A 16,496-nucleotide genomic window follows, 5' to 3' on the forward strand; every position below is an offset into this window, starting at 1 on the left:
GGCTCGCGAGGGGCGCGAGAGAAGCCGCGATCCGCGGAGAGGAGCGACGCGCAGACCGTAAGCCCGGGCCCCGCGAGAGGGCGGACCCGCGCGCTGCCCCGCCCGCGCCCCCCCCCCCCCCACGGCCGCGCCGTGCCCGGGCGCGCCCGCCCAGCCCCCGCCCTGCCCCTGCCGCGGGCAGTCCCCGCTCCAGCCGTCCGCCCCCCCGAGGCGCCACCCGGGCCGCCCCCCCCCCCCCCCCCCCCCCCCCCCCCCAGCCCGGCCGCCGTGCCCGTCCCCAAGGCGGCTCGTCACCGCCGCGAGGCCAATGGGCTGGGCCGCACGGTCGCGCGCACTCGCACCCGCTCCCCCTAGTCCCTCCCGCGCTCTCCCCGGCGCCGCTCTCCGGTCCTCGCCCAGCCCGCTGCCGCCGCCGTCGGAGCCGCCATGCAGCCCCCGCGCTCCTCGTGCCTCCCGCTGCTGCCGCTGCTGCTGCTCCTCGCGGCGCCCGCTCAGGCGCTGCCGTCCCGGCCGGGACGCTCGGCGCCTCCCGCCGCCGGGTGCCCGGAGCGCTGCGAGCCCGTGCGCTGCCCGCCGCCGCCGGATCACTGCGAAGGCGGCCGCGTCCGCGACGCGTGCGGCTGCTGCGAGGTGTGCGGCGCGCCCGAGGGGGCGGCGTGCGGCCTGCAGGAGGGCCCGTGCGGCGAGGGGCTGCAGTGCGTGGTGCCCTTCGGGGTGCCCGCCTCGGCCACGGTGCGGCGGCGCTCGCAGGCCGGCCTCTGCGTGTGCACCAGCAGCGAACCGGTGTGCGGCAGCGACGCCAACACCTACGCCAACCTGTGCCAGCTGCGCGCCGCCAGCCGCCGCTCCGAGAGGCTGCACCAGCCGCCGGTCATCGTCCTGCAGCGCGGCGCCTGCGGCCAAGGTACCCGCGCGCCCGAGCTCCCGGGTCTCGCCATCCCGCCTCGACGGGTCCCGACGGGGCGGCCGGGCGAGCCGAGGGGCGGCGAAGCGTCGCGGGGCGCTCAGGGCTCCCGCTCGCCGGGAAAGGGCGGGCACCGGCCCTCGGGGAGCAGCGTTCCGCGGGGGGTCCCCCTCGGAACCCAGCTTTGCGCCCAGCCAGGGGCTGGTTCCGCGCCCGGCGGGGCGCCCCGCGCGCTCTGCCCCGCGGCCCCCGGCCGGGATGGCGGGGCGTCCCGCCCGGTGCTGGCCTGGGGGTGCCCCGCGGGGCGCCCGAGCGCGCCACGGAGCGGGGACAAACGAGACGGCGTGTGCGCGGGAGTTGAGAGGGCCTGGAAAGGTGCTTTGTGCCGGAGGCGTTGGGACCACAAGGACTCATTTCGGTCGCTTTGCTTCCCTTTACTTCCCCGCGCCCCACCTCCGCCATCCCTCCCCGCGCCTCCGGAGTTAACCAGGCGTTCGTTTTCTTACGGACCCCGTGCGCGGAAACTTGAGGTAACTCGGTATTTGAAAGGAACGGCGTTGCCCGCGGCTCGGCGGTTCCCGCGATGGTCCCCGCGGGCCAGGCGCGGGGGGAGCCGCGCAGACTCCGCAGCGCTCTCGCTGCCTGCCCGCTTCCCGTGTTTGCAGCCAACCCTACAAAAACGAAAGTGGTTTTTGGGAATAAGCTGAACTGGACTCCGGAGGGCGGAATCTGAGGCAGCGGGTAGGAGGCGGGTTAGGGATGAAGACGTGAACCCCTTCTCCTCTTTCGCGTCTTTTCGGTATCGACAGGACCCGGCTTGGTAGGGGGGCGGCGGGGATGGGGCGAAGGGTGGAGATACTGTCTCTCTCGCGGTGCCTTCCAGGGGATGCTTCTGGTCTCCAGTCGGAGAGACCATGTGGAAAACCAGTACGGAGTTCGGCTGCGGCCAATCCAGCGGTGGAGGGACGGGCCAGCCTCGCTTGGCAGTGCTCTTGGCCGCTGCCTCCTGCTGCGGGGCCGGGCCACGGAGAGGTAGAGACGGGGAACCCAGCGCCAGGAGCTGGTCTAGATTTTCGTAGTCAGAACAGGGTCCAGCATGACCAAGGAGAGCCTGGTACAGGTTGGCCCACACGGAGAGCAAGGTGCCAGCGCTGTGCAGGAGAAATTCCAGCAACACAGCAGCCGGGCTGCTGCCTTCAGGAAAGAGCCTAGATAGGCGGTGCAGGAGACTTATCTTGGAGAGAAATGATCCAAGGGGGAAGGAGGTATGGGTTGACAATGCACAGGTATGTGGGTGCACTCTGTGCCCCAGCCCTGGGGGCCACACGTGTTACCCATGTGACTTCACTCGGCTTCACAGCCTCATGAGGACGGGGGCTTCTGCTATTATCCCCCTTCACAGTTAGGGGAACTGAGGTTCAGTGAATTGCCCAAGGCCACTCAGCTGGAACTGGAACCCAGACAGCCTTCTTCCCAGCCAGCCTTGTGCTCAACCCAAGGCTGAAGAGAAGAGGTCAGGCAGGGTAAAGGAAGTTTCCGGAGGGCCGGGAACAGTCTGGGCAAAGCCTGAGGCTTGCTTGGGAGCTGGCGAATAGATTGGTGTGGCTGGGGACATTTGGGGAGGGCAGCGAGAGTGACCCAGGCTGGTGGCACAGAGTCGCCGGCCCGAGGAGGCCAGCTGTGCTCTGATCTCAGAGGTTCTCGGACTGGGCAGCTCCGAGAAATCCCAGGGCAGGACTCACGCAGTGGCCGAGCGCAGAGCACACCAGGTGTGGCGTTTCGGCGCCCATGGTCATCTGGGTGTGAGGTGACTGCAGCGGGAGAACATATTGCATATTGTTGTCAAAAATGAGCCCGCTGTTACATGTGTGTCGTCTTGCTGCACCGGGTCCTGAGTAACTAACTGGCACCGTCTGGCTCCTAGTTTATTGCCCACGAGGTGGAGTCACTCTGTGAGCTTCGGACTTGGCAGAGGCATTCCTTGTCGCTGTGGGGAGAGACACAGGTCCTTGCCCATTAGCCATCAGGCCCACAGCAGGCCCCCAGAGAGCCAGCGAGGGGGCAGCTGCGGGAGAGTGAGGAGCTGAGAGGAGAGACCGAGACAGAGGGGCAAGGCTGTTCTCACCCTTTCCTCTCTCTGCAAATATTTACTGAGCGCCGCAGGGTGTCAGACACCGTGTGTTTCTCTGTCTGCCTGGCCCCCAGGAGCCACATGATCGCTCCGTGGATAGCTGATGAATGACCAGAAACCAGAGACACGGGGCCAGCCCGACTTCCCTCCACGGAAGGCTATGCTTTTGCCCCCTGGCCCCGCCCCCTCTCTCATCTCGCACTCCACCCTCCACTTCCCAGAGGTATCTCTGAGGGCCAGAGCCTGGGAGCCAAGACTTCATTCGGTCGCAGCCCAGCCCGTGAGCAGGTCACTTGACGTCATTGTTAAATGAGGTGAATTGGCTGCCGGCTCTGGCAAGAGGGTTGGCAGGGATGCTGTTTGTGCTGGGGCGGATGCGGGGGGCCTGGAGCTGGAATGAGCCATGCAAGGATGTGCGGAAGGAGCTCCCGGGACAGGACTGGGCTCCATCATGTCCAAGTTCCTAGCGGGGGGGAGTTGCCCGGGGCAGAGAGCGAGGGGAAGGGAGCAGGAAATTGGAAATGGCTGAGGACCAGAGGCCCTGGGCAGGTGAGCGGGTCTTTGTGGTCATGGTAGATCTTGGGATGGCGGAACATGCCACCATTTAAAAGAAAGCACTTTGGGGACGCCTGGGGGGCTCGGTCACCGTGGAGCGTCTGACTTTGGCTCAAGTCACGATCTCAGGGTCCTGGGATCGAGTCCTGCGTTGGGCTCTGCACTCAGCAGGTCGTCTGCTTCTCTCTCCCTCCCTCTGTCCCTCCCCACCACTTGTGTGCTCTTTGTCAAATAAGTAAATACAATCTTAAAAAAAAAAAAGGATAAAAGAAAAGAAAGCACTTTCATCTGTACACCGTTTAATGAAAACTTCAGACAACCTCTCTTAAAAATGGTTCTGGAAATGAAGGCAGATCCTCTATTTCAGAAATCAGTGCTGTTGTCAGGGTTTGGACGGGCAAGGGTCCAATTACACTAGAGAACAAAGATCTCTCCTCTTCCACCATTAGCGGTTTGGATTAGTTTAAAGCAAAAAACTCTCTACTCTCAGGAAATAATAACAAAGAAAGGAATTGCAATGAATATAATAGTTTAAGAATAAAGGCCAACATGCGTTTAGTGCTTACTCCGTGCCAGGCATATGTTAACTCATTGGACACTCCTAGAATCATAGGAGGGGTGTTCTGGAATCTTCCCTGTGTCACAGCTGGGAGACAGAGTCACTGAGAAGTTCCTTGTCCAGGACTTGAACCCGTGTGTCTGGTCCAGGGCCCATTCATAATCACCATGCTGTGCTGTTGACAGAGAAGCTAAGGTTACACGCCAGCATCCACTAAGCTGCAGCCCATAGCTGGAATAAACAGTGCTCCAGATGGCTGTGGCCTTGAGATGAAATGTAGGACACCTCCCAGCTCTCATTCCACAGGCACGGGAGTTGGAGGACACGGTTGCCCCCGGTTGCCGTTGGGGCAGCTCTTGCTGCAGAAAAGTAAAGGGAGCAGAAGGGACTGGAGTAAAGATGTTTCCAAACCAGAGTCCCAGGCCCCAAACGGCTTCTGGGGAGAGAAAGGCCCCTCTGGATTCCCAGATATTACAGAAAATGGGCCAAGATGTCTAGTGCTGCAGACCTTTGCCAGAAAATGGACAAGAAGCTAGGAAAGAGGCTGAAAAAGACTTCCCAAAGCAGAAGGCTCCTCATTTCTGCTCCTAGTACCCCTGACAGGATGGCCCTCCCCACCCGAAACAGAGCCTAGACAAGTCGGGAGCTCTCCCCAATCCCGGTCCTGGTCCCCCTGTCTCCCTAACCCCCCACCACCACTCCCCGCCTGAAGAGCGAGGGCCTTTGAAGGGGGATCCTGGTGTGCATTCCCGGAGAAGGACCACTGGCTTCGTGGAGAAACTGTCCTTGCAACAGTTTACGAGGATTTGTGCTCTCTTGTTGGCTGTTTGCTTTTATTCTCTGTTGGTTTTGCTAAAGAGTTAAAATATTAAGATTTCATAAAATTAGTAAGAGTATCAAAAGCCAAGCATTGGAGTAGCATCATTCTGTCCAGAAGAACTGTAAATAGGTTGCGTTAGAGCCGAAAAGAACTGCCTTCGGCAGGCAGCTGTGGCGGGGACCATGTGGCCAGACGTCCGACAGCCTCCGGCCCGCAAGGCTAGATTCTCAGTCCGTTTGGAGTTGTGTGATCCTGGACACCGTTTCGTGCCTTGGACTGAGAAATCAGACTTTCCATGAGCTTATATTTCAAGAGAATAAATAGCTCTGGTGAGGCTTAGTTTGAAGAAGAAATCAAGTTTGGCTCGTGGTTGAGGGCTCCTCGGAAAGCCAGCTGGAGGGAGGCAGCGGCCGCTGGTCAGTTCCCAGGCGGTTACCTGACCAGGTGACCCGCCCCCGACGTCTCAGGGCCTCGGAAATGAGGGGCTGGGGCCAGATGACCTCTGAGGTCCCTTCTAGCCGGAGTGGTCTGTGAGTTCTGTAGGAAAACTCGTCTGAAAATCGTGGTCATTTCATCCCCATTTTAAAGGCTGGGCTGAGTTCTTTTCTTAAACTATTGATGAGTAAAGCTGGGGTTGGCATAGGCCCATCTGGCGTGTGGCCCGTCTTGGGCCTGGATCCCTAGTACTTCAGCTTTTTCTGGCTGTGGAAAACCCCTGGGTGACCACTGTGGTGGCAGGCCCGCCCCCCCCCCCCCCCCCAGACAGGAGCGCCCGCAGACCTGGTGCTTCTTGCTGCTTCCTGGGGGCCCTGAGGCTGAGGGGCACGGGTCCCTGGAGTGAGATCCCTCCTCGGTCATTTCATCTTTCCTTCCCACCTTCTCTGCCATAGGAGGGAAGGCAGGAAACAAGAAAGAAAAAGAGAAAGGAAGGAGGGAAGGAAGAAGGAAAGAAAAAGAAAACTGACAGTAGCCCAGAACCTGAGGAGTGGAGCTATTCTAAATGCTTTTGGCAAGACTCCCAGAGGCGGTAGGGAAGATGGTGTGACCCAGTGCTGCTGGGTGACGTGTGTCTAAGAGCCACTGACAAACACCAGCTAGTACAATATGGCACAGGGCAGAGATGAGTGACAGAGACGGGGCGTGTCGCTCGCGGTAGTCGGAGCCCAGAGTTTAGCTCTTGGAATCAGTGACCTAAGTTCTAAGTGTACTCGGAGCCTTTATGGAACCCCTACTATGTACTCAGAAGGCCTGGATGTAGGGAGTCAGAGGGAATAAGGCCAGGCAGCCCATGGTTTTCAGGAGCTCGTCGTAGGTCACGCGATACCCGGCTGAAGGCGTCAGATCTCCATTTTCTAAGTGTGGGACTTCTTGAGTGCGACTTAATCTCCATAAGCCTCTGTTTCCCCATCAGTGAAATCATAATAAAAACACGAGGACTTACGTGCATTATCTCCTGGGGTTGTGGGAGGGGTGGAAACTCTTAGATGAAGGGTTTGGGGGTGTATGTGATGTATTGCTAGAACCCAGTCAGTATTAGCTGTCCTCATAGTAACTGCCATCACCACTGAGGCATCCAACCAGGCTTCGGCTCAGTGGGGGAAGTGCTAGAATGATCGTGCCCCCCTCCCCACGGGGAGTAGGGTTGGGGATGGGTTAGAGAAGGCCTGGCAGAGAAGGAAGGTTAGGTAACGGACGTGTGTCCTGCGGGCTGACTTAGAAGTTGCCAGTAAATATGTTTAGAGAGTTTCTCCAGGCCCAGGGACTCAGACACCACTTTGCCCGTCACTCCCTGAAACCCCTGGTCCTTGCTGAGATATCATTGACAAGTGTGTGACTTCCTAGAAAGAAGAGCTGGAACACCTGGGATTTAACAGATGTGAACCTGTTAACCCTCCACCGGGTCTGTGATGCTCAGGGGATAGCAGTAGACAGCGTGGAGGCCCCCAGACCTTCTTGGATAATCCTTGGTTTGCTTTCCATGTTTTAGGAGCTCCTCCCATGGAAAGAATGGTCACATCTTAAGGGGGGAGAAAAGCCTAGGAGCCTATGGGTACCCTGTGATTTGAGATTCCTGGGACAAAATTGTCAACTAAGCACATTAAACAGCCCTCCATGGCCTCATGTGACAGCAGCTGGTCCCTTACCAGGGGCCAAGCCTGTCTCCTTGGGCTCAGGATGGTTTCGGGGTGCATATTGTTGTGGCTGGAATTTTTGATAAGTTTCAAACTTGAGTAAGTCCTGTCTAAATGAGTCAGAGCCTTGTGCAAGATTTTCAAGCCTCAGGAAACTTCTTTTTCATGAGTTATGCAATCAGATCTTGCAAAGAAGACGGTAGATCTGTGTGCATGTGTGTGATGAGCTGTTTTTTTGTTTTTTTGTTTTCCTTTCCTCGGGGTCTGGCGAGATGTGCAGTAGAGTTCCCTTTCACACAGTTTCGGGTGAGATTTCCCTGGCTCATCTAGCACTTGAGTCATCCCGCTCCCCATGGCTAGGAGAGCCCCATCTTTGGTGTCAGTATTCCGAGTGGCGTCCACCGCTTGTTGGGGATGGATGGACACAGAGAGCTCTGCCCGGCGGGGATGCCCAGGCAGGTGGCCACCAAACGGATGGAGAGAAGAGAAGCCTCAGTGTCGAGCGGACGCATCTGCTTTTCTCTGGCAGAGCGAGCTAGCTGGGGTGGGGGGGACCCAGGGGAGGGCAGTATGACAGGCAGGGGGGTGGGGAACAGCTCCGGCAGAACAATGACCCGAACAGCTACGGCCACTAGGTGCTCTCCGGGAGGGGGCGCTGTGCTGCCCAAGTTAGGGCCTGCCTGGGTGACCACCCATGCTCAGGGCACATGCTGGACACACCCGGGGAGGGAGGGGTCTGTCCTTGCGGCCTGGCTGAGTGGCGGTCCACTCCCCAGCAGGGGACTGTAACCATCCAAGGCCAGCCGGGAGGGATGAGGCAGCACCGGGATTGGGCCCCGGGCCTGCCGCACTCCCAAACCATGGCTTGAGACTTCTCTGTGTCGAGTGTTATTTGGAAGCATGTGACTTAATCTCTAAGTATTTGGGGGGTTTCCAGCGATCTTTCTGTTATTGATTTCTAGTTCAGTTCCACTGTGGCCTGAGAACATACTTCGCATGATTTGTGTTCTTTTAAGTTTGTTAGGGTGTGTGTTCTGGTCTGGAATGTGGTCTGCCTTGGTGAGTGTTCCCTGTGAACAGCAGGATCTTCTGCTGTTGTTGGGTGGGGTGTTCTGCGAATGCCAGTTAGGTCTGGCAGACTGATAATGTTGCTCAGGTCAACTCCGGCCTTACTCATTCTCCACTTGCTTGGTCTGTCAGTTCCCGAAAGAGGGGCGTTGACGTCTCCTGAGTCTATTCTGAAACCCTGATCTGCTATCTCCTCTATGACCTGCCAGTGTCCTAGGAAACACACGTTCTAGACCCCCCTCGGAACTTTTGGGGGAGTTACTAACTCCCTTCAGCCTCAGTTTCCTTATCTATGATGTGGGGGTAAGGATGCCGCCTCGGAGACCTCAGAGGAACACTGTGAGGGTCAGGGCTGGGAAGGTGTTTTGTCACCTGGAAGTCCTGGAGCATCGGAGCTGAAAGGAGTTAGGACCTCTGACTGGCAATTCCAGACTCTTTGGAACTCCTGGTAGAACCAGCACCAAGCAGTGGAGCCAGAAGGATGGAAAAAGTCATAGGCTTCCTGAGTGTCAAGACCCAGGTCTTGGGGGCACCTGGGTAGCTCAGTCGGTCAAGCATCTGCCTTCGGTTCAGGTTGTGATCTCAGGGTCCTGGGATGGAGCCCCGTGTCGAGCTCCCTGCTCAACCGGGAGTCTCCTTCTCCCTCTCCCTCTGCCCCTGGCTCAGGTATGTGTGCTTTCTCTCCCCACCAATCGTAGTCTCCCAGATAAATACATAAAATCGGAAAAAAAAAAAAAAAAAAGACACAGGTCTCTTCAGGGCATGTTATCCCACTGAGACACCATAGCTCTTGGCCAAGGTCACTGAATTGTTTGCAAGCACTGATCCTCTATTTCAGAAGGCCAAAGGCAAGAGTCCGCTACCATCAGCTTCAAAGGAAGGGCACTTTGGTTCAAAATGCCAGGACCCCAACTATCATTGTAGGGCACACCACCGTCTCTTGTGTCTTTAGGGACCCCGTGGTCTGCGTTCTATTTCCTCAGCCTGAGTTTCTTTTGAACAACTGCTGGCCAAGGAATGGCCCGAGTTGAGGTTCCTTAGTCCCAGCTGGGAACTTCTTGACTCTCTTGACATTTTGGCCTTGAAAAATATAGCCGCACATGGCTCCGCCCTTATTGGAAAAACCCAGTAGGAGAAATCTGATAACAGAAGGTACAGGAGGAAGGTCAAGCATGTGAGATCATCTAGAAAAGACCCACATGCTCTGATTCCTTTCTGCACATGGGGTCACACAGTACGCTCATACACAGCCTGTGCCCTTGGGGTCCCCATCACTGGCCAACCCGATAATTCTTCATCTTCTGAAAAATATCAGTGTGCCTCAGCAACGGTTTCTGACTACAGCAACTTCCATTTGCTTGTTTTCGGGGGTCCTATGGACAAGGACGATGCCTTCGCTGCAGTGACGCTGGTGGCTGGCCATACTCACCCACGGACTGGTGGAGAGGACCAGATCCCAGAATAGGAAACCCGCTGGTGGCTGGCCATACTCACCCACGGACTGGTGGAGAGGACCAAATCCCAGAACAGGAAACCTGGGTGTGGAAGGTCCTGGCAGGTCCTGCAGCCCAACCCTTCACTTTACAGATGGGGAAACGGAGTCACCCAAAGGGAGCATGCCTCTCACAACGAGCCCCACCCATCAGCAGGGGAGCCCATGGAGACTCTGTGCTGAGGCCCAAGGAAGAGCCCCTGAGGCCTTCCCGCCTCGGCCACACCTTCCTGCTGGAGCAGGCGGGATCGATGGGAGGGCACGGATGAGAAAAATCTAGACGGGAGGTCACGGATGAGAAAAATCTAGACGATTTTTCTATGAGGCTGAGGAACGATGGGTACTTTTGCTTAGTCTCCCGGAATGAGGCTCAAGGAAACGTCCCCCTCTCCCGCCCGCCGACAAGCAGTCTCCTTGGGTTGGAAGATGACCCAAAATCTATCCATGTAATGACTGATTTCCCCTTTCAAGAGTTCCGAGCACATATTATTAATGTCCTTGAACCGTAATTACAGTGCTCTTGCTGACGGGGAAAAAAGAGTACAAATATCCTGGTGGACATGCCAGATAGGTCAGGGCTGAGGTGCTTCCGTGCCTTTTAAGCTGTGGTTAGATTTTCTTTGAGATGAATATACCAAGCTTCCCTTCTCTTGGCATAAACGCTCTTTTTAGTTTCTTTTACCATCCTGTGTAGATACCTTGGGAAACGCATTCATACTTTTGATGACATATTTTACTGTATCAGTTTCTTAAAGTTGCAAATACAGTTTAATTACATCAGAAATAACGAAAAACAGAAAAAGAGCCACAATTCCGGCAGCTTCATCGTCTCCGTCCTGAGCATCACCAGCGTCTGGTAGACCAGTCCCGGCCTCATGTCCATTGATCTGTGGCTGCCGCTGCCAGTGACACTGGAATGAACCTTTCCGTGTTCATCATTACTTCTGTATCTGGGGTTATTCCCTTGAGTAGATTTTAAGAAGTATGACGACTGGGGCGCCTGGGTGGTTCAGTGTGTTAGAGCCTCTGTCTTCAGCTCAGGTCATGATCTCAGGGTCCTGGGATCGAGCCCCACATTGGGCTCTCTGCTCAGCAGGGAGCCTGCTTCTCCCTCTCTCCCTGCCTGCCTCTCTGCCTACTTGTGATGTCTGTCAAATAAATAAATAAAATCTTAAAAAAAAAATAAAGAAGTATGATGACTGGATGGACGGATATGGATTTTTGATGCCCCTTGGTGTATGTTGCCAGGTTGTTTTCCAAGAGGATTTTACCCGTATTTGTCGCCATCAGCTATACAATTATCAGTCTCTTAAGTCACTGATAGTTGAGGCAGGCAAAAATAAATTTCCCTGAGAGAAATCCTTCAAGACAAATAGAAAGGAAAGTATAAAAGGAATCATCCTGCTTAGTGAGTTAATTACCTGGTTGATCTTTATTCTCAGGTAGATGCTTTTTTTCTTTTTTAAGGTTTTTATCTATTTATTTGAGAGAGAGGGGCTGGGGAACGAACAATGGACAGGGTCGGAGGAAGAAGGAGAGAGAAGTAGACTCCCTAATGTGTTTAGTGAGGAGCCAGGACCAGCCAGGGGATGGGAAGGTCCGACGTCACAAGCCAGACTATGACTGAGAACATGAGTGATTGGATGGACACGCAGCCCAGGCCTTTCCACACTGAGCCTCCCGGATACCAAGGCTCCCCAGGATGTAGGAGGAGACCAGAATGCTTTTGTTTGTTTTGAAAAGCGAAGAATATGTTTATTCGACTTTTTTGTACTCATGGACAGAACTATAACATAAACCACATAGATAAAATCCAACTTTCTAGTAGTCACATTAAAAGAGTAAAAAAGGAACAAGTGACATTTTTTCTTTTTTTATTGCAAGTTCTATTGAGACATAATTCACATACCATAAAATTCACCCTCTGAAAGTGTATGGTTCACAGTTTCCCTATATTCACGGAGGGGTGTAGCTATCACCACGATCTAATTCTGGAACATTTTCATCCCTCCCCAAAGAAACCCAGTACCCATTAGCACGTACCCCATACATCCCCCCCTGCCCAGCCCTGGGCACCCACTAATCTGCTTTCCCTCCCTGTGGATTTGCCTGTTCTGGACATCTTATGTTAACGGAGTCACACAATATGTGGTTTTTGGTGGCTGGTTTGTTTCACTTAGCGTGTTGTTTTCAAGGTCCATTCATGTGGCGTTCCTGAGCATTCCGTTTTATGACTGCCTCATGTTCTGTTGTCCCGACAGGGGAAGGCCAGACTTTTTATTGTATCTCCTCTTCCTGACGGCAGATTCTAATCCCAGCCGGGAAGGTCACGTTGAAAAGTCTGAACTCAGGCAGCGGCCCTGGCTTGTTCTGTCGGAAGAAACCCGACCATGGGACACGGGAAGCCAGTGTTGAAAGCAGGAATATTCTATATGGCTGGAATTAATATGCTAAAAGGAAAAGATCAGGGAATGCGTTTTTCAGGTTTATTAGATCATATACCTTTTTTGGGAGCTGGAAAGGATGTCGGAAATGGTGTGGCCTAGCCCCTCATCATCTCAGCGCTGAGGTAACGGGGGCCCGGAGAGAGGAAGCGGCTTGTCTGGGGGGTCTCAGGGCCCACGTCTCACGTCTTTCTCGAGCCAAAGATTCCTTCTGGCTTCTGTCAGTTTTACAAGTTACCTTCATTCTCCTCCTCGGATCTGGAGGGTCACGCTCATCACGAATGGGTGTGGGGCACGTCTCAGGAGGACCTGTCCCCTTCCTGGATGGGCGTGGGGGGGCGGTGGTTCTCTGGTCACATCCCTCCCTGTCCCTTCCTGTTCCTCCAACCAATCCCAGCCACCCCCCTCCCCACCACCCCCCCCGCCACCGGGGGGCTGTGGGAAGGGACCCAGGACAGCCGAGGAGGGTGTCTCCCAGTCTCCCAGGCCCCTTGAGCAACTCAACCATCTCCTCCCAGCCTGCGGCTTACGGAGCCTGAACCTTCCCGGCCCCTCCAGACATCACAACCAGGAGCAGTGGGAGCAGGAAGAGAACCCAGATGAGAAATCTGGGAAGGTCCAGACCGGAGCCAGATGCTTATCAAGGGGAACGCTAATAGTGTTTTTGTGAACGGAGCAGTTAGCTGTTTCCCTGATGGTAATAAAAGACACACATACTGGGCATTCAGGAGACTTCGGGAAAAGGAAAAATTGTGTGAGGGAATGGATTGGAGACTTTTTTTCCTAATACATACAATAGGTCAGGAAAGAATGTCCAAGGCAACAATACTGACCAAACCCAGGCCCTCACTGTGGTGTGCAAGGAAGGACTTTATCTGGGAGGCGGCGGCGGGAGGCAATGAAACTGCAAAGTGATTAGCAATGACAGGCACCATTAAACATAGACACATTGTTCTGGAAAAGGCACATTTTACCATTGAAGCTGAGCCATGCTTGTGGCTGAATTTGTAGGGCTTTGCAGCCAACTGGCCGGGCGTCCCCGAAAGCCAGCAGGGGGTCGGGAGAGACCTGTCGCAGCCTTGTTTGGGTCAGAGTCAGGGTTTGTGCTCCTTCGTTTCACCTGCCCTGGTCTTTCCAGCACCATCTGCTGCGGCCTCGGCCTGGCCTCGGCGGACGGCTCGGCGCTCAGGGCACCGTGGACACGGGGGACGGATTCACAGGCTGAGGTCTGGCGTCAGACGAGCTTTTCCCACTCTCAGCCGTCTGGGAGCCTGCTCCGGAAAGAGAGGGGCTGCCAGCGCTCAGAAGTGCCAGTGTGGGCTGGAAATCGAGGCCAGGCTCCCGGGCTCCGCCTCCTCTTCCTCCTTTATTCACGATGAGGCGAGAAATAGGTCACACAGAGCCCTCCTGAATTTTCTTTCTTTATTTCTGTGCAGAAGACAGAGAGTCTGGGAGTCCCTCCTCCAATTTCGAATCTTAAAAAAAAAAGATAAAGGAACAGTTGCTACTTGTGAATTCAGTTTATTTTAACAAGAAAAGGTCCAAGAGCCTTTGGCCTTGGGAAGTCTGACTCCCCGACGGTGTCTTCCGTTTTCTCCTCCTGCCTTCGATTTGCTGCCTGGTGCTCCCGTTGGTGCACTTGATGCACGGGATTTTCAGGTTTATTCTAGAACTCAGCCTGTTGCCTTTGCCACAGCCAAGTGATGCCTCTCTGTCCCTCCTGTGCCTTTTCTCTGCAAGGTTCAGAGAAACCTCATTGCACGGGGCCCCCCGGGGCCCTGGAATTTGCAGCCACAGCACTGATTAGAATGGGGGTCTGGTTTCCCGGAATGTGCAAAGTCTCGCTTCTGTTTCGGCTGCCTCCACAGCCAGACCAGCGCTGGGCCAGCCCCTGGGTTGGAGCCGTGACTGACAAGTGTCCTTGGAATGGGACTGCGTGGGACAGACGGAATGCAGCCCCTCAAACTGAAAACATGGAGAAAGTGGGGCATCTTTGCTGCTTTCACAGGGTTCTGCTTCTCCCCGCCGCCCCGCAGGCAACCACTCTTGCAGACTCAAGGCCTCAGCCCCTTTGCACGTCATGACCCCTTACCCATTAGGAACCTGTTTAAATGGATTTCTCTGCTGACCCTTAGGGAGAAAGTCATGAAAGTTCTCCGTTAGAGGAGGAAGCATTCTGTTTTCCTGCCGTCTGGCTCATGCCTGCCTCTCTTTCTACCTGCCTTGGATGCCCTGCCCCCACCCCTCTCACGGTCATTCTCAAATTCATCATGCAACCTCACAAAGAGAGCTTTTCTTGGTGAAAAACCATCCCCCTCGCCCTCCCTGAATGTGGACCGGCTTCCCTCCCAGCTGCACGGTGTCAGGTTAGTTAACTGCCTGCTTCTTGTTCCCTTCCCCACGCACCTGCACAGGTGGGACCGGTGTCCTGCTCCGGCTTCGGGTGCCTGTGCCTGCAGAGTTGTGGAGCCCAGCTCCAGTTCTGACATCAAAAGGTCTGAGGTGGGGCTCCTGGGTGGCTCAGTGGGTTAAGCCGCTGCCTTCGGCTCAGGTCATGATCTCGGGGTCCTGGGATCGAGTCCCGAGTCGGGCTCTCTGCTCAGCAGGGAGTCTGTTTCTCTCTCTCTCTCTGCCTGCCTCTTTGTCTATGTCTACTTGTGATCTCTCTGTCAAATAAATAAATAAATCTTAAAAAAAAAAAAAAGGCCTGAGGTGGCAAGCAGGGCTGGGGAAACCCGTTACTGTGCGAAAGCATGCTGTTCTTGCCGTCATAGCTATGGGCCAGGGTGGGCGCTCCCTATTTGTTGGCCTCGGCCTCCCGCCCTCGCATTCTCTGATTTGTCTCTCTGCTGTTGCACCCCCAGAAGTGTGGGGACCTTGGGTTCAGGACAGTGCCGTGCTGGGAAAGTAGGAGGAGCATCGGAGCGCAAAGCATTGGACCCAGCCCCTCTCCCCCTGCGGGGCTCCCTTGGCTTCTCTGTGAAGGTGCCAGACTGAGCAGAACAGGGCAGGTGGGAGAGCAGGTCATGGGCTGGGGGTGTCAGTTTCTCTTGGAGATCACCCCTGGATTTGGGCCCAAATCTACTTACCCAGCAAGTAGCCTGTTGGTAGTTATTTTTAATTTGGCCATGCTAGGGACAAGGAAATGTTAGATGTGCCCCTTGGACCATCTAATGATGAGAAAGAGGACGGCCTCCAGTACGCACCCCTGTGGACATACGTTCCGGGGTCTCAGTGGCCTGTGCCCTGAACTGAAGCTGGTACTTGGAGCTCCAGAAGCAGGACCTCACATGGGGGGCTCAGGTTCCGGGTGTGGGGTCCGTGTGCAGGTGGCTGATGACTGCTCAGGAGTGTGTCCCAGACCCCTCAAGCAAGTGAGCCCTTCTGAAAGACTAAATACTTTAGGACACCCCGCTTGGGACATGCTGTGGTTGTTTCTTTGGTTATAGTTTCTGAGTCAGGGGGAGCCCGGCTGGCTGTGCTTCTGCCGGCAGTCTGGGGAAAGCTTTTGGGCTGGACCTTGAGTCTAGAGCAGTGGTCCAAGCTGGCATCTCAGGGATGGTTATCTCTCCCCGTCACCACAGGGTAGGGGGTGGTGGGCTCCTGGCCCTGCAGGTGAAAACGGGGACATTTTGTCCATTGGCCTTCATGTCCAAATTCTGTGCACTGCATTTTGTGCCTTTGCCTTTGAAGGGATCTTATTTCTTTTGTCACTTGTGCCCATGCGACAGAAGGAAGAGGCGGCTGGAATGGCAGCATGGGGGCCGGGGCGAGAGCAGGCCGAGTTGTCCCCAGCCGCCCTCCTGTGGTCCCATGGCCAGCAGGCCCTGGCTGACTCTGGCCTTTTTGGCTGAGTTTCTTCCTTCATGTTTCTTGTCCTTCTCCCCGCATCCTGCCGACTGTGGGAACTGGGCTGTGCTATGATTTGTAGGCCCGAAAAGGGCCCATAGCTTCAGGGGCACTTAAAGTTGTAGCAATTAGGTGAAACATTACAAGTGATGTCTTTCTTTTTCTTTGAGAGTTGGTGGGGTGGGGGATCTGGGAAGCCACCCAATCGAGCCTCCTTATTTTAAAGTTGAGAAACCTTCAGCCCAAGGGGCTTGTGAGGTCACGTGCCTCCTGCATGTGTGAGCAGTGCCCGAGCTTTGGACCATGGAGGGCGGGGTAGGGGGTGGGGGGCTCCTGGCATGTGGAGTGTCCGTCAGCTCCTGAAGACTGCCTGCGGGCTCCTGGGCTTGGCCGGATTCAGCATCCCGGTCAGCAGCACGTGCTGCCTTCCAGTACTTCATCCGCCCCTCGGGTTTTAAATCAAATGAAATTGAAACGCAGGTGTGCAGTCCGTGTAGTCCGTGCTCAGAAGGACCCCATACCTGGGCTAATGCTCTGCTGTC

General features: G+C 55.5%; 1 protein-coding gene across 1 annotated transcript in view; it reads left to right on the forward strand.

Annotated features, from left to right (window-relative positions):
* Positions 1–250: 250 nt before the first annotated feature.
* The window catches only part of HTRA1 (HtrA serine peptidase 1), a 49,904-nt gene continuing 33,658 nt past the window's right edge, over positions 251–16,496 (forward strand). Inside the window, exon 1 of the mRNA XM_059398746.1 lies at positions 251–904. Coding sequence (XP_059254729.1) covers positions 427–904 — 478 coding nt within the window. The 5' untranslated portion in view covers positions 251–426. The remainder of the gene's footprint in view (positions 905–16,496) is intronic.

This window comes from Mustela nigripes, chromosome 4 (genome assembly GCF_022355385.1).
Source record: "Mustela nigripes isolate SB6536 chromosome 4, MUSNIG.SB6536, whole genome shotgun sequence".
NCBI classification, from domain to species: domain Eukaryota; kingdom Metazoa; phylum Chordata; class Mammalia; order Carnivora; family Mustelidae; genus Mustela; species Mustela nigripes.